Source organism: Cicer arietinum, chromosome 6 (assembly GCF_000331145.2).
Source record: "Cicer arietinum cultivar CDC Frontier isolate Library 1 chromosome 6, Cicar.CDCFrontier_v2.0, whole genome shotgun sequence".
NCBI lineage: Eukaryota > Viridiplantae > Streptophyta > Magnoliopsida > Fabales > Fabaceae > Cicer > Cicer arietinum.
The window spans coordinates 26,137,632-26,164,622 of NC_021165.2; the positions used below are offsets into that span (position 1 = coordinate 26,137,632).

At 34.0% G+C, this 26,991-nt stretch overlaps 2 protein-coding genes across 8 annotated transcripts in view; one reads left to right on the plus strand and one right to left on the minus strand.

Moving 5' to 3' along the window:
• The window catches only part of LOC101495483 (uncharacterized), a 6,197-nt gene extending 2,866 nt beyond the window's left edge, over positions 1-3,331 (plus strand). Inside the window, exons 1-3 of one of the 2 annotated variants that reach the window (XM_073369819.1) lie at positions 1,383-1,608; positions 1,698-2,710; positions 2,794-3,331. In XM_073369819.1, coding sequence (XP_073225920.1) covers positions 2,606-2,710; positions 2,794-3,099 — 411 coding nt within the window. In that variant the 5' untranslated portion in view covers positions 1,383-1,608; positions 1,698-2,605 and the 3' untranslated portion in view covers positions 3,100-3,331. Of the gene's footprint in view, positions 1-1,382; positions 1,609-1,697; positions 2,711-2,793 lie in introns of those variants that run through there. The other variant, XM_004506813.4, reaches the window with a different exon arrangement.
• Positions 1-6,294, minus strand: part of LOC101495811 (large ribosomal subunit protein uL14mz) — a 7,803-nt gene extending 1,509 nt beyond the window's left edge. For 2 of the 6 annotated variants that reach the window (XM_027335543.2, XM_073369816.1), the window contains exons 1-2: positions 6,138-6,294; positions 4,375-4,436 (exon numbers count right to left, since the gene is read on the minus strand). In XM_027335543.2, coding sequence (XP_027191344.1) covers positions 4,375-4,408 — 34 coding nt within the window. In that variant the 5' untranslated portion in view covers positions 4,409-4,436; positions 6,138-6,294. Of the gene's footprint in view, positions 1-206; positions 348-4,374; positions 4,437-4,601; positions 4,837-6,137 lie in introns of those variants that run through there. The other 4 variants (XM_012717588.3, XM_073369818.1, XM_012717586.3 and 1 more) reach the window with 3 other exon arrangements.
• Positions 6,295-26,991: the final 20,697 nt, after the last annotated feature.

The window sequence follows — 26,991 nt, forward strand, 5'->3', positions numbered from 1 at the left end:
CATAACAATATTGAGGTTGTTCGCTCTCCAAGAAATGTAGCTTCCCAAGCTGCCATATCTGGTCATGTTGTCACCCCAATCTTTGTGGAAAAATAAAAAATAAAAATAAAAACTTGGAGATGCCAGCAATATGCACGGTTGCATGTGTTAGTATATAAATAAGCATGAGTAGTAGTAACTAAGGAAATTCAATGTTAAACATTCACCTAACAGGAGAAAATAGCTCTGTTGTCAATCGCGGAGGGATAACGCGCGATAGTGGAATCGTGGTGTGCCGGACATCGTCGTCGCGTCTAGCTGTGAAACTGCCGTCATCAGTTGCGGCGAATAGCACCCTAAACACGCTGATGCATCACGCCCGACCTTTATCCATGACCCGCGACTCTGTTTTTATAGGTTTTTTTGAATTTTTTTTTAATTTCATTAAGGGTATTTGAGTGTTTTCGCACCCAAATCCCTATTATTATATTATTTCTTAACCTTTCTTCTTCTCCTCCTCCAGTGAACACTGAACGACCACGACCCTTCTTCTTCTTCTTCTTCCTCTGTTTTTGTTCTTCCCGTCGCTTTTCTTCTTCTCGTTTCTTCTTCCTCTCATCTTTTCTTATTCCTCTATTTTTCTTCTTCCTCTGTTTTCCACTGTTCTGCCACTTTTCATGTTTCTGTTTTTGTTTCCCTGTTTTGTTCCTCTGATTTGTTTTCCCCTCCTCTGTTTTGTTACTAAGAATGGCACCTTCATCTGAAACATCAACAACCAACAGCAAAGGCTTGTTTAAACCTACTGGTGAAAACCTTGACATTGCTTGGCCGTGAAATTCTTTGGTGGATATTAATGACAAGAAGGTGGTTACTTGTGATTTTTGTGGGAAGGTTACGAAAGGAGGTATTACGAGAGTAAAATTGCATCAGAGGATAAGGGGAGGTGTTGCTCCTTGTAGGAAAACATTGGCTGATGTAATACAGAAACTCAAGGAGGCTCAGGAGAAAAAGCAAACAGCTAATGATTCCTATATGGCTGATATTAGTAATGATGAGAAGGACAATGATGTTGTGCAAGAAATTGCACATGTTTGGGCAGGAAAAAGGTCTACAACAGGTATTGCTAAGACCAATGTTAAAAGCTCTATGGATGTGCTTATGTTTAAAAATCTAGAGGTATCAGAAGATGACAATAACAATGGCCAAATGTCAAATATCGATAAAAGATGCTTGTGTGAAAAAGGCAAGGGAATTAACTAATCAATAGATTGGTCGTTTCTTCTATAGGAATGATATTCCTTTTAATGTTGTGAAGTCTAAAAACTTCAAGTTGATGATTGAGGCGATTGGAAATTATGGAGCACACTTAAAGCTTCCAAGTTACCGTGAGATTAGAGTTACATTGCTAAAAAAGGAACTAGAGCTCACAAAGAAAATGTTACAGGGACTTGTAATGGAGCAAACTCAATATGAATGCTCTATCATGTCAGATGCATGGACAGATCGAAAGACTAGAACATTGATCAATTTCTTGGTCAATACTCCAGGTGGAACTATGTTCGGAAGGAATTGGAGTGGAAAATTTTGTGCAAGTTGTTACCGACAATGGTAGCAACTATGCCTCAACAGGTAAAAATTTTATAATTGTCATTATCCTATATGAAATATTAATTATATACTGCAAGCCATATGATGTGATTCATTTATTTTTGTGTTAGGAAAATATTTAGAAGACAAGTATTCCAATCTCTTTTGGACTCTATGTGCTGCCTATTGTGTGGATTTAATGCTAGAAGATCTTAGAAAGTTGCCTATTGTTAAGAGGGGCATCTAAAGAGGACAATTTCTTGTTGGGTTCATCTACAACCATATCATCACCCTTAACATAATGAGAAAGTTCACCCAAGAAGCTGAATTGGTTTGAAGTGGAGTGACAAGGTTTTGCAACTACATTCCTCACTCTTCAAAGGTTGTATAAACAAAAGAATAACCTCAGAAGGATGTTTGTATCAGAAGACTGGGTGAACATAAATGCATCAAAAAATCCTAAGCGAAAAAAGGCATATTGTATTGTTATCAATGTATCATTTTGGAAGGATGTTCTATTCTCTCTCAAGGCAACGAGGTCGTTGGTGCATATCTTAAGATTGGTTGATAACGAAGAAAAACCGGCAATGGGTTACATATACGAGGAAATGGATAGGGCGAAGGAGTATATCGCGCAACAACATTCAATAGAAATGAGAGTAAATACTTTGAAATTTACACAATTAAAGATAATAGATGGGAGGGTCAACTTCATCGTCCATTGCATGCAGCATCACATTTCCTCAACCCACATCACTTCTACAATGACCCAAATGTTGGCAAAGATCCGGAAGTGACACATGGACTTTATGCTTGCATTCTGAAGCTTTCTAAAGATTTCGATGATAATGATAAAGCTCTAAAGAAGATTGTTCAATATAGAAAAGCATATGGCATGTTTGGTATACCTTTTGCAATTAGAATGAGGTCTACTGTGTCTCCTTGTAACAATGTTTTGTTAATTTAAAATTACATACTTGATACTTGTATGTAAACAGTAGGATTAATTATTTATTGCATTACAGCTGAGTGGTGGACCATGTATCAAAACCATGTTCCATATTTGCAAGTTGTTGCAATCAAAATATTAAGTTTGACATGCAACTCTTCAGGATGTGAGCGCAATTGGAGTACATTTGAGCAAGTAAGTAACTCTCAATTGATTTTCTTATATAACTGGATGTAGTGAATTTGGAATTAATTATTTTCTTTTAAATTGTAATATAGATTCATTCTAAGAAGACAAGCACACTTGAGCACCAAAGGCTACAAGACTTGGTTTTCGTGAAGTACAACCAAGCTCTTAAACACCGCTTTGATAACAAGGATTTAACCGACCTCATTCTCCTCAACAATATTGATGAGTGTTATTATTGGCTTGAAAAAGAATTGGATGAAAACGATGTATTTGCAGATGATTTGGTCTTGGGAGAAGATGATTTGGTCTTGGGAGAAGATGACTTGACTTGGGAACTTGTTGGTGATGCAGCTGGAGTTAATGAACCAAGTGATGAGGACTCACTACAACTATAGATAATGGAGATGGGGAGGTGGAAGAAGAAGAGTTTGAATCAAGTGATGAACAAGATAATATTGATGTGATTGAAATTACAAGTGAAGATGACGAAGATAATTTTGCATGATTTTGATTGTTTTTAGTTTGAGTAGAACTTGATTACTTTTAAAACTTAATTTTGATTATTATTAGATCTTGATTGTGATGTTAGATTTTGGTTATGAAATATGAAGTATGATTACCCCTTTATTTTTGTGTATTTTATTTTTGCTATTTTTTAGTATTTTTGTCTACTCTTTGTATTTTATATTTAGCTTATATATTGTTTTATGGTTTCAAAATAGCAGTCATCCCACTATCCCATTTTCGGGATTGGGCGCTCTGTGCCGCTATCCGTGATTGACAACATAGGAAAATAGTGGAGACTACATTACCTATGGGGATATCGGGTATATATCCGGTTACAAGTTCTCATTTTGTACACATGGGGATGTAGTTAGCATATTCTTGTAATTTTTCCAATAACATTCTATGGAATACATTTTGATACGGCTTAGTTTCCATAGCAATGACTCTATATTACTCAAATACAAGCAAGTCAATGCAAATCTCAATGTTTTGCTACTAAAGTAATTTTGCTTTGTTACCTAAAATGAAAGGCCAACATCAGATTCCTAACATTCTGATAGTTACCAGAAGAATAATAAGGAAAACAATACGACTGAATTCAACGGCCTACCATCAGATCATGTACCCTACCCCTCTTATGTGTCCTACAATATACTTTGGTAATATTGGACCTCGGGCCAACATCAAAATCACCATTAAAAAAATTGCTATACTGGCACCAAGTGCTACCATATCAGTGGTTGCATTATAGACTTACCCTTTCAGAATCCCTATAAGATTCAGAGCTCTGTAATCACAGAGATCACCAGAAACATCAAAGTTGAAACAAATTTTCTCCAAACATGCCTAAGAAAATTCTACAAATAACTTCTAGGTAATGGGTGACAACAATTCACAAAACATTAAAAAAATTCATTGATACATTAAATCGGTGCAGTCAGCCATCAATCATATAAATTTGTGGTGAAAGTCGTATCAGGAGCTTGAAAGAGGTAAAATTACCCAGGGTCCTAGAAAAACAACACAACTGTAACAAAATGGGCTTTAAAGTTCCTTTGGACTAAAAAAATAATGCAATATCAGATTTTGGTCAAAAAAATATTTTTTGTTAAACAAATGGATAGTGAAAATGAAACGCAAGAAGCAAGCATAAAACAACATACCACGAGAACATCTGGAAGCAAAGGTTGCAGCCATCTTCCAAAGTGGAAATCTTCTATGTTACCTAGAAAAGTAAGGAACCAAAAAAACATGAGATATTAACATAGAAGAAAAAACCAGAAAGAGAAAGTGCTTCTTCAACATGGAAATAGAAAATTCGTTGCCCAGAAAACGCTACTGAGGGAAATGAGATTAAAAAAATCTATTAAGTAAGTGCATCACACCATACAATGTTACATCATGCTGTACACAAGTTGGTTTGCTTCAATTTTACATGGAAAAAGAAGCTAAACCCATCAAAAAATTAACTGGTTCAGTTTTGTCTGATTTAAAAAAAAAAACATGAACCCTGTATTGCTAATCGCAGATTGTAAGAAATAGAGATTTGATCAAATTCTACTACACTATATTGCTATAGTGCTGCTATAGCCACTATTTGACAATATTTTGTACAAAATAGCATATCACATGACAAACATTATTGTGTTCAAATTTTAGTACCCTACATAGCCGCTACTCAACAACACTACCCGAAATCTAATTAATAGGGGGCTAAATTTTTTACATGAATTTCTCCATTTTACTGTACTTGAATTTCTCCATTTTCTACATCACTCCCACCGACTCTAGAACAGATCCTGAAATTTAATTAATAGGGGGCTAAATTTTTTTTAATAATAAATATTCAAAAATCATAATTTTTGACAAATAAATAAAATAAAATAATGGGTATGTAATGTATGGTAGTGTGTATATATTTATATATTGCGTATATAATAGTTATATAATGGATAAACAATAATTCTTTTAGTCCTTCCATGAATAATATATGTGGAATTCAAACTGGTCTAAGGGTTAAACCACTAAAATTAGAGTTTTAGGCTTGAAAAAAAAGATCTCCAAATTAAATATTTATGATATTGTTAATTATATTACAAATTTATTTATAGTTATATATTAAGGCTTGAAAAAAATGATCTCCAAACTAAATATTTATGTTATTGTTAATTATATTACAAATTTATTTATAGTTATATATTAACTTAGTTGGAAAAGTATAATATTTTGAATCGGGGAGAAAATCGTCGAAACAATGTATGGTAGACGGTGGCGGAGCTTGACTAAAAAGCTTGGGATGACCGATATAAAAATATAATATATAAATTAAATATATAAATAATATTATATGGCAAAAAATAAAGTTGTAATAAACACAAAGTAAAGTATCAAATAATTTAACTACATGACTTAAGAATACCTTAAAGTAATGGGCATAAAATGCAACAAAACTTATACACCTTATATACAAGGGAAAAACTCAAACACTTTATATGGACATAAAATCAAACACTCTATGTGCAACAAAAAAACTCAGACACTTTATATGGATATAACATCGAACACCTTGTGTGCAACACAAAAATTCTAAACAAAAATAACATCTAATTGAAACTCCAAATCAAAATTCCAAACTCCAAATCAAAGCTCCAAACTCACACTAACAAAATAAGCTTTAAATTTCATGCTAACTGAACATCGTAAGCAAAAAGTAGAATTCCACAAAAACATCGGGTAGTGCCATATAAGTTAAATTCTTAGGATAGGTAAAACTCAACAAAATGGAGAACTCAAAACTAACACAGGAGCTGTGAACTAACAAAATTGAAATCAAAACGAACTAACTAATAGAGGTGTGATGAACTGACAGAAATCCAAATCAAAACTAACTATAAAAAATCAGCACTAACAAAATAAAAATCCAAACCTTTTGAACAAAGCAGCAACGCAGTCTGGAGACAGATGAAGTTGCGGCGAACAGAGATGCCGAACGGCCAGAGAGGCAGTCAGGCAGAGTCGGCCGCAGGCCCGCAGCGAGTCGATGTCTAATATTAAAATGTGTCTGGCAACGAATATTCTTTTAATATAAAGAAGGATAAATGTTACGTATAATGAATATTTAGATTCTTTAAATATTATACAGGGGATTTAATATTTGATTGATGGCTAATCATTTAAATGAATTTTAGTAATCTATCTCAACAATTGCACTCTACATATTAAAAAAAAAAAAAAAAAAACTCTACAAATAATGTTTATTCTTACATATTTTTATATCCATCTTTACCATTTGGACTCAAATATAAGTAAAAAAATAGTCACTTATACGTATGTTTGGATTAATTTTGGGAAAAATTAAAAATGTGCATTTTTTTTTATTTCTTAATTGTATGATTTAAATTTCATTTTTCAAACTTGCATGGTAAATTTTTTTTTCTTTTTATCTCAAACTTGTGTGGTTTTGAATTTCAGTTAAATAAATAATTAAAGTAATTTATTATCAAACCTAATACATTTAAGAGTTTTTTTAAGTCTTTTTTTTTTTTTTATCTCAAACGTGTGTTGTTTTAAATTTCAGTTGAATAAATAATTAATGTAATTTATTACCAAACCTAATATACCTTAGAGTTTTTTTTACAACAATTATAACCACAAATAAATTTTAGCTATTTAAAAGGTGATAAAATCTGAAAAATCATAACTTAATACTATATCTATGGCACCAATGAAAGAAATAAAAATTAATAAAGCGATTGCCAACATTTCCATAGGTGTTGCAATGCAAATTATTTTAATAATACTAATAACATTTTGTCAATTAACAAATGCAACTTGGAGTTGTTTGGGAGCACGAGAGTATACAATTTTTTTTGAAAATCATTTAATGGATGAATTTCCAGAATATAATATGAATCAAATTGGTCTACAAATGCAATGTCTTGACGCTGAATCTGATTTTTATTCAATTAGTTATGATATGAAAATAAATCCAAATGCATCTTTTAGTATTTGTGGTGGATGGTTTAGTACTCCAACATGGGATTGCTTCTTTAGTGCCAATGTTTCAGATTGGCGTCGTCCACTAGTTGTATTCGATAGTAGCTATGATTGTGAAAAAGATAGAAATTGTTATTGGCAAATACATAAGGAACATGCGTTTCTTTATTCTAAAATTCAAAATAAATACGTAGAAATGAACTATACGCTCCAATATTATTAACAACAATCAATTATCGATAATTAATATTAAAGAGTATAATTTATTGTTTATTGTTATTTTTTTATACCATCAAAATTAATAATTTAAACTCAAGTCCTCCAATTCTTTAACTCTTAATTTAAATTAGTTGAATTGTTCACATGTTTCGTGATATAATGTTATTAAGTAATAATTATCTGGTAAATATTTGTTGGATTATGTTTCTGAACTCTAGACAGTAATGAAAATAGTTTACCACTATTATTTCAGATTTTTTTTTTTAGTTTTGATGTCTTTAGAATTCTAAAAAGTATCTCAAATTCTAAAAAGTACGTTGTTAACGATTATTCTTATTAGTGTAGATATGTGTTGTCTAAAATAATGTGAGCATAGTTTAGCTCAAACTAAGTGGGGAGATATGCCTCAAATTAGCAACAATTTAGAGTTAATTATCGTTAAAATTAAATTTGGTCAATTTAGTTATGACAAGGTAGTTATAGTTAGTTAAGCTAATTTGTTTTAGCATACTATATATAATTGTAAAATGCAATTGTTGTCGTGTGGTGAGAAATAGAGGTTGATGCAATTACTAAGAGTATTCATAGAAAATCATAAAGGAGATTAAGGGAGAGTAAAAAGGGAGAGTGTGAAGTGAAGACTAGTATTGCTGAGTCTCAACACTGATAGATACTAGGAGAATAATCTTGAAGTGGCCTTAATCTTGTAAACTCAAATCTCAATAGTGAATTGTCTTGCTTGCTTGCCCGTGACGTAAGTTTCATTAATTGAGGCTGAACACGTAAATTTGGGTGTTATTATTCCCTTATCTTTCTTTATTTTGGTTTTACTTTGATTTCAAAATTGGTTTCTTTAAACTGCAGAAATGAGAACATTCTCCGTTTTCTGTGTTTTCAGTTTTGGTCAAGAATGTTCTCCATTTCTAGTAGAAACGAAGAACATTCTCTGTTTCCAGTCGAAACGAAGAGCATTCTTCGTTTCAATTTTGTTTTTCTGCAATTATTAATTTTCTGTTTTGTTGGTTAATTCTTGTTGTAGATCCCATTATTGTTTTAACAATTGGTGTTGTCCGTGGGAAGAGAGCAACAATGGTTGGAACCACAAAGTTTGATATTTCAAAGTTCAATAGATCAAATGACTTTGGTATGTGGAAGATAAAGATGCATGTTGTTCTAGTACATCAAGGTTTGATGAATGCATTGAAGGGTGGATCAGCTCTTCATGCAACAATGTCTACTCATAAAAAGGAATAACTGATTGAAATAGCAAAGAGTATTATCATCTTGTGTCTTGGAGACAAAGCTTAGAGGGAAGTCGCAAGAGAGCCAACAACAGCAGCCTTATGACTTAAACTTGAATCTCTCTAAATGACTAAATCAGTTTCTATAAGAGGTACGCCTAACGGGGGGTGAATTAGGTGTTAGGAGATTTTCTGGTTTTTAGAGTTTTAGTGGATTATTTTTGCGTTTAGGATTGATGTATGTAAAAATATAAATGGCAGAAAAATAAAGGACACAATAGAATTATCCTGGTTCCCCTTATGACCAAGGGTACATTCAGTCCTCTTGCACACCACAAGAGATTAATCCACTTGTTGTCAAAAAATGTACAATTCCCACCATGGAATTTTTTGCTAAAAACTTCTAACAATACTTCTAGATAGCACACCACTATCTTAGATTAATCTAATTTAAGAAAGTACTACTTGAAGTAGCAATGTCGATTTACAAGGAATGGGGGTTTGAATTGTAAATCTTCCTTTTAAAAATTCCTGTTTAAAACTTAAGAAAATAACTCAAGATTGATCTTGGTTAGGAAAACAGAGAAACAAAGAACGTTCCTTGATTAGCTTAAAACAGAAAATCAGTTTGTATTTTATCTTAGTTAATCAATCAAATAAAGAGATAGGATAGATAATACCACACAAAGAAATATCCTGGTTCACCCAACTTGGGTACGTCCAGTCCTCACACTGTGAGATTTTCCACTAAGTGTTTAAAACAAAGAACATTCTTGATTTTACAGCACCTAGTCTAGATCAACCTTGATCTGTTTTAATCTCTATTACTTTCCACCCAGAAAGCAATAACATCACCTATCTAACTTTGATATGATTCAATGCAATCTAAACAAACTATAAAGAAACTCTTATAGTTTGAGTTTTTACAATAAGATTGATTTTGACAGAATCTAAGATATCTCAACTCTTGTTTGAGATTTGATTCTTTACAAAGAAATCAGCAATGATCAAGTAATTTGATATGAGACTTTTAGAACTGCTTTTTCTTTGCGAATTTTGAGAACTTCAAGTATGTGTATATGATTGATATTTGAGATTTTACAGCACTTGAATTTCTTGCCTTGCTCCTGGATATTGGCCTTCTATTTATAGGCTTTAGAAGCATTTAATGAGGGTCAAAAAGAGCTGTTGATAGTGCTCTGTATTTTTGACTGAAACCACTATTTCAGAATAAAAATAATCCAGCCATTGATTTAAAAACTGCTTTTTGACTTTTCTGTTAAAGCTTTAAATCAATTTTGTCTTCTAGTTAAAAAGCCTTTGAAGTTTCTTCCTTGATCTTGAATGGTACAGTTTCGATATTGAGTCTTGAATGTAGCCAATTGAGTTTGGAGAAGAATTATAAGCCATTGTAGAAGAGAAAACACTGCTGCTGGAGTTATGCAGAAAATGGAGATTGATTATCAATCTGGATCTGTCAATTTGATCTTTCTGGAGATTTGATGATCAATCTAGAGTTCCTGTTTTGATCATTCTGGATGTCCTTTGTATTGTCTTATCATATATCAAGGTTGATCAAACTTTCTTGACAGTTTGATTTTCGAGTTACAAACTGTTATTATTTTTTACTGTTTATTTGAGTCCTTTTATTTTAGTGATCAAATAACCTTTTTGATCTGGGATTTTTCAGAAGAAAGGGAGACTCCAAAATACCTGAAGACTTTAGTCAATATCATTCCATAGGGTACAATATTCTTCTTGTAGTCTTTGGTGGCTGCACAGATCATGTGTTGAAGAATCACATGAGGCAAGTTCAGACGTTTGCAGTTTAGAAGATGGTGGATGAGCAGTGTGTCATTGTCAGAGACATACTCATGACTTCCACAGTGAGGAATGAGAGTATGCTAGCACATACTATTGAACACTTTTGGGAGGGGCTTGAGGTAGGTTGACAAGTAACGAGTCAAGTCTTCTTGAAACAAATCAGAGAGTACTTCAGTCTTTCGAAGATTCAAGGTTGAGTATATGTTGTTACCAAAAACAGATGGGCCTTCTGTGGGCAATTGAAGGATTGAATCCAGAATGTCTGGAGTTAGTTTGATCTCAACTCCCTTAATCGTGGAAATGATAAGGGATTTGTCAGCAAACGTATGTGCATTGCAATAAAATGCTCGGACAACATTTGGATAGTAGCATTCAGATGTTTGCAGGAACGAGGTCCATCCAAGAGCATCTGTGTGATGTTGGACAACATTGCTGTCAATGATGAGGTTGTCAAAAATGAAGACTCGTCCAATCCCAACTGGCGTTGAGCCCATTTGCTTTTGAAGAGTTTGGTTTTGCTGGAAGGAATCAGAGGTGGAGTATTTTGTTTGGATTTTTTAGGTGGTGGGGATGGTTCAGATTCAGACGAGGTGGAGGTAGAGGAACGTTCTGGAGTGGGAGAACGTTTGGCGTGTGTTGATAGGGAATGTGGTGGATGAGGAGTGGATTTTGGAGGAGAGACTGTGTGATCAGGGGAACGTTCTTGATTTGGAGAACGTTCTTGTGATGGAGGAGAAAAGGGAGTTTGAATAGGAGAACGTTCCAGAATTGGAGAACGTTCTTGAGGTTGGGGTGGGGAACATTGTAGAGAATGTTCTAGAGATGCGGGTTGATAGTGTTTGAGGTTTTGTTTTGGAGCGAGGGTTTTTCTCCTTTGAGGGTTTGGAAGTTTCTTTCGAGCAAGGAACTGCGCAATTGTCATGACAGATTTTGTTTTCATGGGTTTTGTTTGTGGTTTGGATTGAGAAGGGGGTTCATTTTTTTTAGTAAGAGGGGAGACAATTTCGTTTATCAATCTCTGTTTTTGGTTTGGGGGAGTTGATTGTGAGGGTTTAGAGGAGAAAGCTGATTTTGATGGTGTGGTTGGTTTGGTATTTGTTGGTGTCCTTGCTTGTTGAGTTTTTGTGGACGCCTTTTCTGATGATGGAGGGCAAGAATCAGAGGAATCATCAGTCTCAGAATCTGAGATGACGAAGTAATTTGGTTTTAGGTTTAATGGTTTTGAGGTTCCAATTCCAGATTGAACCCTCATTGATCGTCGTTGAGGAATGGTTTGGTTTCGCAAATGTGGAGGGACTTGAGCAAGGTTTGGTGTAGGATGAGTGTATAATGGTGGAAGAATAGTGGACAGAGGATTGAGATTGAAGATTTCTTGGTTGTTGTCAGAAGAAGTTGAATCAGAGGGAGTGTGTTGTGGTGTTGGTCGAGGTGGTGGAGAAGGTGAACGTTCCACAAAATCAGATGAAGGGGATGAAGGTGGTGTGCAGGGAGAAGCATTTTTGCGTGCAGATTGTTCGGTTCGTCCATTATTGTCTGTTGAGTAAGTGAGTTTAGAGTGAGGAAGATAAAGGAGAAAGTTGGTATTTAGATGCAGATTTTGGGGAAAAAGAAGGTGAAGAGGTTGAAAAAGAAACTGCTCTTTCTGACTTGAGAAGAGGAAAGGAAAATAATGATTATTTTCTGACTAGTTGTTGTCAACCTAGGGAAGAAGGAGAGGAATTTTGGGGGCTATAAAGTGTGTGTCAGTACTCTATCGTCAGACAGAGAGGCACATGTATTAAATGCCAAGTTTTGCCTTTTTGGTTTTGAGAGAGAAGGTGATGACTCAGACAGAGAATGTTGTTTTTTTTCAGAACGGAAAATGATGCTTGCGAAAAGGAGACTGCTAAACGTTCTCCATTTTCTGCAGAAGCAGAATTTATCCAAAACTTTATGAATTTTTCATGATTTTTAATTTTTCTTTGATCAAATTGAAGCTATCCTCGACAAGAGGCTTTGTAAAAATATCAGCAAGTTGATTTTGAGTATCAACAAAGATTAATTCAATATCCTTCTTATTGACATGATCACGAATAAAGTGATGTTTTATTTCAATATGTTTTGATCTAGAATGTTGAATGAGATTCTTAGACAAATTTATCGCACTCGTATTATCACAATAAATTGGAATTGTAAGACCCATAATTTTAAAGTACACTTTATGCATTTTTATGTATTTTGGATTTTGGCTCGGAGGCTTTTTAGCCAAAGTTAATAATATTTTGGAGTTTATATGATCAAGAAGTTATTTTGATGCCGTTTAGAATTACTCGTCGATAAATAAATTAAATTAACTGCGATGAATCTTTTACAAAGAATTTAATGCGTTACGGGTGAAATGGGAATTTAACAAATATCTAGAGATTTTGAGATATTTGTTAAAAGTAATTAATATATATCACTACGCGAAAAAACGCATATTACAACGCTTTTTTTAAGCCATTTACAGCGCTTTTTCAAAAAAATAAGCGCTGTGGAATCGAGCGCTGTAGCGCGATCACCTCCATCTCCCCTTTTCTTCTTTCATTGGTTTTGCTTCCTTTTTCTTTCTTTGACTTCAAGAATAGAAACCCAAGGTTGGGTAGGTGATAGAACAAGGATTTCTCAACTCCACTCTTCCTCTTTGATTTGAAAACGAAGAAAAACGGTATTAGAGATTCAAACACAAACCTCCCCGTTTCACCTAAATCTAAACGTCGTTTCAAGAAGTGATAGAAGGGAAGGTTGCTCACCTCCGTGCTACGGTGCTAGTGGACCAGTTTTGGAAGCGGTGTTGCGAGCGGAAAATTTACCGGATTTACTCACGGTGCCGTAATCGCACGTTAGAGCTAACGCGAAGGTAAGGGCTCCTTCAAAACTTTTAGTTTGCATCTAGGGCCTTATCTGTGGTTGTGTGGAAACGAATTTTGTTAGGATTGGAGTATTGTTTTGGGAAAAATGATTTTACCTCATGTATGTGAGATTTTGAATAAATGAAATTTATTATGTTGATGTGTGTTCATCGTATTTGGCGTGTGCATACTTGATGTTTGTTGATTGATGTGTTTTGGTGTGAATTATGGATTGAATGTGAGAATTTGTTTGAGTTTGTTTTGTGTGGAATTTGAAAAACATTAAGTTAAATGAGTATTAAGAATGGGGAATCTCATAATGTCTCGGTTACTTAATATTTGTTTTTGAAAATCGTTTAAGTTAACTGGGCGTTAAGAATGGGGAATCTCTTAATGTCTCGGTTACTTAATATTTGTTTTTTGAAAATCGTTAAGTTAACTGGGCGTTAAGAATGAGGAATCTCTTAATGTCTTGGTTACTTAATGTTTATTTATGAAAATCGTTTAAGTTAAATGAGAATTAAGAATGGGGAATCTCTTAATGTATCGTTTACTTAATATTTGTTTTTGAAAATCGTTTAAGTTAACTAGGCGTTAAGAATGGGGAATCTCTTAATGTCTCAGTTACTTAATATTTGTTTTTGAAAATCGTTTAAGTTAACTGGGCGTTAAGAATAGGGAATCTCTTAATGTCTTTTACAATAACACAGTTCAGATTACATGCATAGCTTATATAAAACAATTAAACATATATATACATTAAGATGCCCTTCTTCTTTTCCTGGTGACATTCACATTTGTTTGTCCATTTACAATACGAAACGATGGATTAATCCAAATTCCCTCATCATGATCATCTCTAAGATATAAACCATCATCAGTTGAATCAATTTCATGTGGTTGTTGTGATGTTGCAAATAAAAGATCATTACCAACATCTTCATCATTATTGTTATCATCACTTATTTTATTGGTCGATAGGACAACAGACCATTTATCATTAGAAGGATCAGTGACATAAAACACTTGTTGAGCTTGCGACGCTAAAATAAAAGGCTCGTCTTTGTATCCCACCCTATTAAAATCGACAAGCAAGAATCCTGACTCATCAATCCGAACGCCATTATTATTATCGACCCACTTGCAACCAAATATGGGAACACGAAACATTGTGTAGTCTAACTCCCATATGCGCTCGATAACCCCAAAATATGATAGATTTGCATATATTGGGTTTTTGTCTTTTGCACTTGAGACATGCATCGCTTCAGCTACGAGAGTGACTCCACTATTTTGCATAGTGGTCTGATCATCTTGTTCTTTGGTATAAAATGTGTAGCCGTTAATAACATAACCAGTGTAAGAAAAGACATGTAAGCTCGGACCATTTGCTAGCCACCTCAATCTATTTGAAATTGATCCGGGGTCTATATCAAATTTTGACATTATGTGATTTTTTAACCATGTTACAAAACTTCGATTGTGCTCTCGAGTTATCCAATTTTGATTCCTATTCATGTTCAAACGAGATAACTGATCAATGTGTATTGTAACATACGGTTGAACCTCATCATCATTGTGCAGAACATACAATTGTGCCTGCTCCCATTCTGTCCTTGATATAGTCAGTAGTCTCCTTCCAGTTATCCCTTCTCCTGATAGTCTTCCCGAATGACGAGACATGGGAAGCCCTATGGATTCAACATTGGACAGATATTCAGTACAAAATTCAGCAGCCTCTTCAACAATGTATCGTTCAGCAATACAACCTTCTGGTCGACTTCTACTTTTTACGTACCCTTTTAATATTTTCATATATCGTTCTATCGGATACATCCATCTCATATAAGCTGGCCCACAAAGTTGTGTCTCCTTAACCAGATGAACAGTAAGGTGAACCATTATATCAAAAAACGATGGTGGGAAATACATTTCAAGCTCACACAAAGTAACAACAATTTCCCTCTGCAATGTCGGTAATTTCTGAGGGTCGATCACTTTACTACAAATTTCCCTGAAGAAGAAACATAATCTAGTTAAGGCTAGTCGAACTTTTTCAGGTAAAATGGAACGTATACCTATTGGTAGCAAATGCTCCATTATAATATGACAATCATGGGTCTTCAAACCTTTTAACTTGAGGTCTTTCATACAAACCAAATTTTTAATGTTCGAAGAGTATCCTTCTGGAACTTTAACTTCGTGTAGAAATTTACATAAAACAATTTTTTCCTTTCTAGATAGAGTATGAGCGGCTGGAGGTAGATATGTGCGATTTCCTTTCTTTACTGGAGCCAGTTCATTTCTTATTCCCATATCGACCAAGTCCAATCTTGCATTGACGCCATCTTTAGACTTTCCTGGAACATTGAGTAACGTACCAATAACACTTTCAAATACATTTTTTTCAATATGCATCACATCGAGGAAATGTCTTACATACAATGACTTCCAATATGGCAATTCAAAGAAAATTGACTTTTTCTTCCACCCAGTTTTCACCAGCTCTCCCGCAAAAGGTTTGCCAAATTTATTGGTCAAACCTTGTACTTTTTCAAGTATTTGATATCCAGTCGGTGCTAAAGGAGCTTTACCTTCCTCTGATTTTCCATTGAATGCATTTCTCCACCCACGATACTGATGACTATAAGGTAAAAATCTACGATGTCCAAGAAACACATTCTTCTTACAATGTTTCAACCGCATCCAATTTGTACTCTCTTCACATATAGGACATGCACACTGACCTTTAATGCTATATCCTGATAAATTACCATATGCTGGAAAATCATTAATTATGCCGAACAACATAACCCTTAAATTGAAACATTCTTTCTTATACCCATCATAAACTTCCACACCTGTCTCCCACATACTTTTTAAATTTTCGATTAGAGGAGTCAAGTATACGTCGATATCATTCCCCGGTTGTTTGGGTCCAGAAATTAACAGAGACAACATCATAAACTTACGCTTCATACATAACCATGGAGGTAGGTTATATATTACCAAAATCACAGGCCACGTGCTATGTGAGATGCTTTGAAGACCATGTGGATTCATTCCATCAGTAGAAAGTGCAAGTCTTAGATTTCTTGACTCTATCCCGAATTCAGGATACTCGTGATCAATTTTTGCCCATTGTGGGGAATCTGCAGGGTGTCGAAACATTCCATCTCTAATTCTTTCATCTGCATGCCATGTCAAGTGTTTTGAATCTTCTTCACTGCGATACATGCGCCTAAATCTTGGTATTATAGGAAAATACCACACGACTTTTGCTGGAGTAGATTCTTTCTTCTTATATCGAGAGACATTGCATTTCGGACACGCCTTAAGTAGTTCATATTCGTTTCGAAATAAAATGCAATCGTTAGGACACGCATGAATCCTTTCGTAACTCATTCCAATAGAACACAAAATCCGTTTAGCCTCGTAGGTTCGACTGGGAAGTTCATTATCATCTGGCAACATATCTTTTATGAGTGTTAATAATTCCGTAAAGCTTTTATCAGACCATCCATTACTCGCTTTTAAGTTGTACAACTTTAATATCGCTGACAGTCTTGTGAATTTAGTACAACCATTATATAATTCTTTCTCTGCATCACTCAACAAACTTTCAAACATTTTAGGACAATCTCGAAGATCTTCTTCAACTGCTTTTGCAATCTCATCAACTCGGTCCGGCTCATATGTATCTGTATCGAAATCAGTTGAAGCATATGTAGAACTATTCTCAAAATTAATGTTTCCTTTTTTTTTCTCACCATGTCTTATCCAACATGTGTAGCTTTGATCAATTCCATTACATACTAGATGTCCTTCTAATTCATCTTCTCTAACACGTTTTCCAAAACAACATTTTAAACAAGGACAAACTACTCTATTTGGATCTTTTGCATTCTTCACTGCAAACTCAACAAACTCCTTCACTCCAATTTCATACTCTTTTGACAATCGATTGGCTGAAATCCATTTCCTATCCATATTATACCACCTATATAAATGCAGTAACAAAAATAATAAGCTTTCAAAACATATCAACAAGTTTCAAAAAGAAACCAATATCAACTAAAAATTTCAAAACAGAACAGATCATGTGGTATGAGTTTTTGACAATTTTTGACAATTTCAAAACAGAACAGATCATGTGGTATGAGTTTTTGACAATTTTTGACAATTTCAAAACAGAACAGATCATGTGGTATGAGTTTTTGACAATTTTTGACAATTTCAAAACAGAACAGATCATGTGGTATGAGTTTTTGACAATTTTTGACAATTTCAAAACAGAACAGATCATGTGGTATGAGTTTTTGACAATTTTTGACAATTTCAAAACAGAACAGATCATTAGTAGATTTAATATATATGTAACAAAACATAACAGATCATGTGTAAAAAATACCTTAGACAACGTAGATGGCCGCACAGTACGTAGAGGATATTAGGGTTCCCAACGTATATAATTATTTGAAAGATGCAGTTTACAGCGCTTGTGAAAAAAGCGCTGTAATAGGTAGTTAAATTCAATGAAAGCGCATGTATTTTACAGCGCTTGTGAAAAAAGCGCTGTAATAGGTAGTTAAATTCAATGAAAGCGCATGTATTTTACAGCGCTTGTGAAAAAAGCGCTGTAATAAGTAGTTAAATTCAATGAAAGCGCATGTATTTTACAGCGCTTGTGAAAAAAGCGCTATAATAGGTAGTTAAATTCAATGAAAGCGCATGTATTTTACAGCGCTTGTGAAAAAAGCGCTATAATAGGTAGTTAAATTCAATGAAAGCGCATGTATTTTACAGCGCTTGTGAAAAAAGCGCTATAATAGGTAGTTAAATTCAATGAAAGCGCATGTATTTTACAGCGCTTGTGAAAAAAGCGCTGTAATAGGTAGTTAAATTCAATGAAAGTATATATCTATATATCTATATGTATATATTTGGTTGGAGGGAAAAAGAAAGGAGATAGAAAAGGAAATAGAAGAAAGGAAATTAGAAGGAAGGAAAAGGAAAGAAATAAAAGGAAAGAAAGGAAAAACAAGAGAAAGAAAAACAAATGAGAGAAAATAACATTTTTCCTTCTTCTTCCTCTGACCGCGCGATCACCTTCATCTCCCCTTTTCTTCTTTCATTGGTTTTGCTTCCTTTTTCTTTCTTTGACTTCAAGAATAGAAACCCAAGGTTGGGTGGGTGATAGAACAAGGATTTCTCAACTCCACTCTTCCTCTTTGATTCGAAAACGAAGAAAAACGATATTAGGGATTCAAACACAAACCTCCCCATTTAACCTAAATCTAAACGTCGTTTCAAGAAGTGATAGAAGGGAAGGTTGCTCACCTCCGTGCTACGGTGCTAGTGGACCAATTATGGAAGCGGCGTTGCAAGCAGAAAATTTACCGGATTTACTCACGGTGCCGTATTCGCACGTTAGAGCTAATGCGAAGGTAAGGGCTCCTTCCAAACTTTTAGTTTGCATCTAGGGCCTTATCTGTGGTTGTGTGGAAACGAATTTTGTTAGGATTGGAGTATTGTTTTGGGAAAAATGAATTTACCTCACGTATGTAAGATTTTGAGTAAATGAAACTTGTGTGTTTTGAGTAGTGGATTGTGTCGATTTGTGTTCGTTGTTTTTGACATGCTCTTAATTGATATTGATGAAATTTGATATGTGTATGGTTGGATTTGTGAATAAATGAATTGATATGTTTTGATGTGAGAATTTGTTGAGTTTGTGTTGTGTGAAATTTGAAAACCATTAAGTTAAATGAGTATTAAGAATGGGGAATCTCTTAATGTCTCGTTTACTTAATGTGCGTTTGTTTGTGAAAAATCGTTTAAGTTAACTGGGCGTTAAGAATGGGGAATCTCTTAATGTCTCGGTTACTTAACATTTTGTTTTGAAAACCGTTTAAGTAAACTGGGCGTTAAGAATGGGGAATCTCTTAATGTCTCGGTTACTTAACATTTTGTTTTGAAAACCGTTTAAGTAAACTGGGCGTTAAGAATGGGGAATCTCTTAATGTCTCGGTTACTTAATATTTGTTTTTGAAAATCGTTTAAGTTAACTGGGCGTTAAGAATGGGGAATCTCTTAATGTCTCGGTTACTTAATATTTTGTTTTAAAGAAAAATCGTTTAAGTTAACTGGGCGTTAAGAATGGGGAATCTCTTAATGTCTCGGTTACTTAATATTTTGTTTTAAAGAAAAATCGTTTAAGTTAACTGGGCGTTAAGAATGGGGAATCTCTTAATGTCTCGGTTACTTAATATTTTGTTTTGAAAACCGTTTAAGTAAACTGGGCGTTAAGAATGGGGAATCTCTTAATGTCTCGGTTACTTAACATTTTGTTTTGAAAACCGTTTAAGTTAACTGGACGTTAAGGAGGGGGAATCTCTTAATGTCTCGGTTACTTAATATTTTGTTTTGAAACAGGGGTTTGTCCGTGAGAGACTACGCCCTGGTTTAAGTTAAATGAGAATTAAGAATGGGGAATCTCTTAATGTCTTGTTTTCTTATGTGTATTTTGGTAAATCGTGCTGACACGTGATAGGTGGCACCTTGGTAAACAGTACGGACCCGTGATAGGTAGTAAGTTTACGACTTACGTTTCTTGGTGAATTGTGTTTGTCCGTGAGAGACTGCACACTGTTAAATTATGAATTGTTGGTTCATTTTGTCTGTGTAGTATTGTGTTATAAGTGTTAAGTGTATGTTTTGGAATTTGGTGATAACATGTTTGATTGCAATACCATTTCGAAACCCATGATGTTGTAGTAATTGTGTTATAAGTGTTAAGTGTTATGTTTTGGAATTTGGTGATAGCATGTTTGATTGCAATACTATTTCGAAACTCATGATGTTGTAGCGATTGCGTTATCATTGCTAAGTGTTAAGATGTGGAATTGTGTATGAATGATATTGAATTAGTTTAAGTATTTTTGGAAGAATAAGCAGGGAAATCGATTTCCCAATCGATTGGATGAGTTGCAGGAAGTTCACTATTTTAACCTAATCGATTTGCCAATCGATTGTATAAATATATCTTTCAAAATCTTTTAAGAAATCGATTTGGAAATCGATTGGCAGAGAGGCAGGAACTCAGCAAAACTGCCAAAATCAATTTGGAAATCGATTTGGCAACACAGGGACTCAGCAAAACTGACAAAATCGACTTAGAAATCGATTTGGTCATGCAGGAACTCATCTGAACTGACCAAATCTATTTGGCAATTGATTGGCTCAGCAGAAGTCCTTATTTTGAGTTAGATAATCGATTGCTCAATTGATTTATCAATGCTTTGGTCAGTTATGTATTACTTGATGATTTGAGAACTTCATTTTGATTTCATTTTTAATTGGCAAGCATTACATGAACTTTTAGCATATGAGAAATCCTTTTAAGGTGCATGCTTAGTTGAAAGGTTATTTTGTGCATTTAAAACTTAAATGTTATGTGTTACCTGTTAATTTCGGTTGGTGACCCTTTACAATTATTGTGGAAATCTGGGCTTTGCCCTCAGATGAGAGTCAGGACGATCCTACCGGTTCGTACCCTACGGACGGGAATGGAGATGGTAACGCTTGACTGCAGCTACGTTAGGAAGATCTCACGGGGCGCGTGTTGATCACTCAGGGTGTTTAGTTGTTTTGTAAAATGATCAGACTAGGTTGACACAGAGGGAACAGATGTCTTTCCTTTGGGTTGCGTTTACTTTTAATCTGGAAGACTGTACTACTCTTGTTATGTAAATATTTTGAATTCATGGATTGAGAACTTTTTTCCGCTGCTTGAAAATTATAATCACTTAATTACTTATCCAAATGTGTTACCTTGTTTATTTCTCTGTTTTATTTTAATTTCTTTTGAAAAAAAAAAATACACCCTCGCTTAGAAAAACAGGGTGTTACAGGAATACTGGAATAACTTACAGAGTAGTCTTGGAGTTGATTTTTAATCCACAAAACCTGTGAGCAACAGTTTGCTGCTGAAACATATTCGACCTCTATTGTTGACAAGGCTATTGTGTTTTGTTTTCTGCAAGACCAGCTGATTAATGCTTCGCATAAGAATTGACATGCTCCACTCGTGCTTTTTCTTTCAATTTTGTCTCCGGCATAATCAGCATCACAGTATGCTATAAGATCAAAATGTGAACCATTTCTATACCAAAGACTAAGATTAGTGGTTCCAACAAGATATCTAAATATGCGTTTTACTGCTGTTAAATGGGATTCTTTTGGTGCTGATTGAAATCGAGCACATAATCCCACTGCAAACATTATATCAGGCCTACTGGCAGTTAAATATAGCAGAGAACCGATCATTCCTCGATACTCTTTCTCAGAAACAACATTGCCATTTTCATCCTTTTCCAAAGAAGAAGATGGATGCATAAGAGTGGTCATGATTTTTGATTCATTCATTTTGTATTTAACCAATAGATCTTTGATGTACTTTTCTTGACAAATAAAAATGTCATTTCAAATTGTAAGCCGAAAAAGTACTTTATTTCTCCCATCATGCTCATTTCAAATTCACTTTGCATAAGTTTTGAAAAGCTTTCACACATTTTTTCATTTGTTGATCCAAAAATGATATCATCAACATATACTTGAACGATGAGTAAATCATTTCCCTCTGTTTTCTTAAATAGTGTGGTATCGATTTTTCCTCTTAGGAAATCATTTTTAATTAGGAATGAACTCAGTCGTTCATACTAGGCCCTTGGTGCTTGTTTTAAGCCATATAGAGCTTTGGTAAGTTTGAAAACATGATTTGGTTTTGATTGACTTTCAAAACCTCGGGGCTGTTTTACATATACTTGTTCATTTAAGAATCCATTTAAAAAAGCACTTTTAACATCCATTTGAAATAATTTGATAAGTTTATGAGATGCATATGCAAGAAGTATTCGAATAGCTTATAACCTTGCAACTGGAGCAAATGTTTCATCATAATCTATACCTTCCTATTGATTATAACCTTGAGCTACCAATCTTGCTTTGTTTCTGATAACCTTACCTTCTTCATCTAGTTTGTTTCTGAACACCCATCGTGTACCAATGATTGTTTGATCTAATGGACTAAGTACCAGAGTCCAGACTTCATTTTTCTCAAACTGCAGTAGTTCTTCCTTCGTGGCATTTACCCAAGATTGATCAATAATTGCTTCTTTGATTGATTTTGGTTCGATCTGAGATATCAATGCCATGTTGTTTTCATCATTCTTGAATGATTTTCTGGTTCTAATTCCATCAGTTGTGTCTCTAATGATCTGGGTTTGAGGATGATCTTCAATCGTTTTCCAGCTTTTTGGTGGAGAGTGAAACGAAAATTGTTTATCAATCTCTGTTTTCTGCAAACTATTTTGCTGCTGCGTTTCGATTGGAGTTTCTTCTTCCTCATCCTTTTTACTTATATCTAAGTCATCAAACTCATCAAATAATATGTGCATACTTATTTCAATAACATTTGTTCTTAAATTAAACACTATATAACCTTTAGAGTCGGTTGAGTATCCAAGAAAGATTGCTTTATCAGATTTTGCATCAAATTTTCCAATGAGATCTTTGTTGTTTAAAATGTAGCAGTAACACCCAAAGATGTGAAAGTAAGAGATGTTTGGTTTTCTATTTTTCAAGATTTCATATGGGGTTTTGTTGATGATCTTTCTGATAGATACACGGTTTAGAATATAGCAAGATGTGTTTATGGCTTCAGCCCATAAATATCTTTCAGCATTTGATTCTTCTAAAATAGTTCTTGCCATTTCTTGTAGTGTTCTATTTTTTCGTTCAACAACTCCATTTTGTTGTGGAGTTCTAGCACATGAGAGATTATGAGAAATGCCAAGTTCATCAAAAAAAAGTTTTAAATGAAGCATTTATGAATTCTCCTCCATGATCACTTCTTACAGAAATGATACTTGATTCTTTTTCATTTTGAACCTTTTTACAGAATGTTTTGAATGCTTCAAAAGCATCATCTTTTTGTTTCAAAAACAGTACCCACGTAAATCTTGAAAAATCATCAACAATAACAAAACCATATTTTATTCCTCCTAGACTTGTTGTTTTGACTGGCCCAAATAAATCAATGTGAAGTAGTTCAAGAGTTCTATTTGTTGTTACAAAATCTTTTGAGTGGAAGCTACTTTTGACTTGTTTTCCTTTTGCACAAACTTTGCATATTTTATCTTTTTCAAAGTTGAGTTTTGGTAATCCTCTAACAAGATCTAGTTTAGAGATCTTTGAAATGGTTTTCATACTGATATGCCCAGCCCTTTTATGCCAAATCCATTTATCTTTATTGATTGATATGAAGCATGATTCATCAGGTAGTTCTTCAAGATATAAAACATATAAATTTTTCTTTCAATTTCCAAAAAAAGAATTTCTCCTGTTTTTGTTTTTCTGATTTCACATACCTTTGGTTTGAAAATGACTTCACATCCATTGTCACATAGCTGACTTATACTTAACAGATTGTATTTTAAACCTTCCACATATTGAACACCATTTATTTGAGCAGAGTTTGTCTTACCAATGGTTCCATTACCTTTAATTTGAGCTTGATTGTCATTTCCAAAAGTTGCTGAGCCTTCATCCTTCTTGGTGAATGTTATGAAGTAGTTTTTATCTCCTGTCATGTATCTTGAGCAGCCATTATCCAAGAACCAAGGCTTTCTCTTTATATTTGGAAAACCAACTTGCATATGATATTATTTCAGCCTTAGGTACCCATTTTGTTTTGGGTCCTGGAGAGTTAGCTTTAACATTTCCTTTTTCTTTGAAATGATGTATCATTCCTTTATTCTTGAAATTTGCTGAGTTTTTAGTTGTTGATTTTGAAATAGGTTTAACAATCTATTTTTCAAAAGGTTTAAACTTTGGTTTGAAAGAGTTTCCAGATCGTTCAGCTTGTGTTTTCGAACTTTCTCCGTTTAGGAAACATTCTGGAGATTGTTCTCCTTTTTGCAGTTTTTTACAACTGTTTTTACAAAATGATTTCTTCTTTCAATTTCCTTTTTCTTTTCAATCTTTTCATCTCTTTTTCTAAAATAGCAAGCAAATTCTAGATATCCAAGTTTTTTACAATATGAGCATCTAGTTTTGCATTTTTCTTCCTTTCTTTCTGGGACAAAGAAATTTTCATATAGCTTGGTTTTTTGGGTTTGATTGAAACCAAGACCAGCTTTATCAAATATTCCTATTTGAGATCCCATGATGTTATGAAAGGGTTCAGTGGCTTTAATGAAATTTAAGAAATCTGTTTTGAGAAGTTCGTTTTCATTTTTCAGTCGAACGTTCTCTGTTTGTAGTGCAGAACGTTCTTGACTTTCTTGATTTTCAAAAATCTGTTTTTCTGTTTCTTTCAATTCTTGAATGATATTTTTTAACATGTTATTTTTAGATTGACTTTCTTCTTTTTCTTCTTTTTCTTTATAAAGTTGTTCTTTTAAGGAATTGCATTTGGAATAAGGAGATTTGAGTCATTTAACAAGTTATCAAATTCTTTTTCCATTTGTTCACATAAATGACAAGGTTCAGAACTCATTACCTTTTCTTCCTCTGTTTTTGCCATTAAGCATATGTCTTCTTCTTCAGTTTCTGATTCTTCTAAATCATCCCATGTTGCCATTATTGATTTCTTTTTGAAAGGAAATCGTTTTGGTGGATTTCTGTTTGAAGGACATTCTGCTTTGTAATGTCCTAATTTGTTGCATCCAAAGCATGCGACTTGACTTTTGTCAACCTCTGTTTTGGGATTTTTGTTTTGAAATCCCTTTTTGATTTGATCTCTTCTTCTCATCATTCTCTATATTCTTCTGGTGAGAAGAGCAATTTCATCAGCATCTTCTTGTTTATTTTCTTCTGGTTCTTCCTCTAGTTGTGCTGAGATTTTTTCTTAAGAAGCTTTTAGTGCTATTGCCTTTCCTTTCTTGATTGGTTTGTCTTCTTGTAACAATACTTCATGTGCTCTTAATGTTCCAATTAATTATTCCAGAGGCAGTGATTCAAGATTCTTGGCTTGACTTATGGCTGTTACCATTGGTCTCCATATAATTGGAAGACACCTCATGATCTTTCTTACTATTTCTTGTACTGTGTAAGCTTTGCCAAGGGAACGCATTTCGTTTACTATTGTAGTAAATCTTGAGTATATTTCATCAATAGTTTCTCCTTCTTGCATTTCGAACAATTCAAATTTCCTTATGCCAATGTCTATTCTTGTTTCTTTGACATGGCTTGTTCCTTCATGATGGGTTTGTAGTGTATCCCAAACTTCTTTTGCAGTTGTGCATTCATCTACCCTTTCACTTTCTTCCCTGCTTAAAGCACATGATAGGAATAACTGAGCTTTAGAATTTAAAAGTACCTTAGCTTTATCATTGGATGTCTAGTCGATTTCTTTCTTTATGGCAGAGTTTGAGTCATCTTGATCAACCCTTGGTGTAAAGTCTCCATCTGTAATGATGCGCCATATTCCTGTGTCTTGAGACTTTAGAAACAACTGCATTTTGTTTTTCCAAAAATAGTAATCTGATCCATCAAAAAATGGTGGTCTGTTTGAGGATCCTCCTTCACTAATGTATTTTGCTTTCGACATTCTTCTAGACCTATTCTCTAGCACTTGTTAGGTTTTTTTTGAACTTTCTAGAGACCGAGCTCTGATGCCAATTGAAGTAGCAATGTCGATTTACAAGGAATGGGGTTTTGAATTGTAAATTTTCCTTTTAAAAATTCCTGTTTAAAACTTAAGAAAATAACTCAAGATTGATCTTGGTTAGGAAAACAGAGAAACGGAGAACGTTCTTGATTTTATTATAAAACAGAGAACGTTCCTTGATTAGCTTAAAACAGAAAATCAGTTTGTATTTTATCTTAGTTAATCAATCAAATAAAGAGATAGGATAGAGAATACCACAGAAAGAAATATCCTGGTTCACCCAACTTGGGTTACGTCCAGTCCTCACACTGTGAGATTTTCCACTAAGTGTTTAAAACAAAGAACCTTCTTGATTTTACAGCACCTAGTCTAGATCAACTTTGATCTGTTTTAATCTCTATTACTTTCCACCCAGAAAGGAATAACAACACCTATCTAACGTTGATAGGATTCAATGCAATCTAAACAAACTATAAAGAAACTCTTATAGTTTGAGTTTTTACAATAAGAGTGATTTTGACAGAATCTAAGATATCTCAACTCTTGTTTGAGATTTGATTCTTTACAAAGAAATCAGTAATGATCAAGTAATTTGATATGAGACTTTTAGAACTGCTTCTTCTTTGCAAATTTTGAGAACTTCAAGTATGTGTATGTGATTGATGTTTGAGATTTTACTGCACTTGAATTTCTTGCCTCGCTCCTGGATATTGGCCTTCTATTTATAGGCTTTAGAAGCATTTAATGAGGGTCAAAAAGAGCTGTTGGTAGTGCTCTGTATTTTTGTCTGAAACCAATATTTCAGAATAAAAATAATCCAACCATTGATTTAAAAACTGCTTTTTGACTTTTTTGTTAAAGCTTTAAATCAGTTTTGTCTTCTAGTTAAAAAGCCTTTGTAGTTTCTTCCTTGATCTTGAATGGTACAATTTCGATCTTGAGTCTTGAATGTAGCCA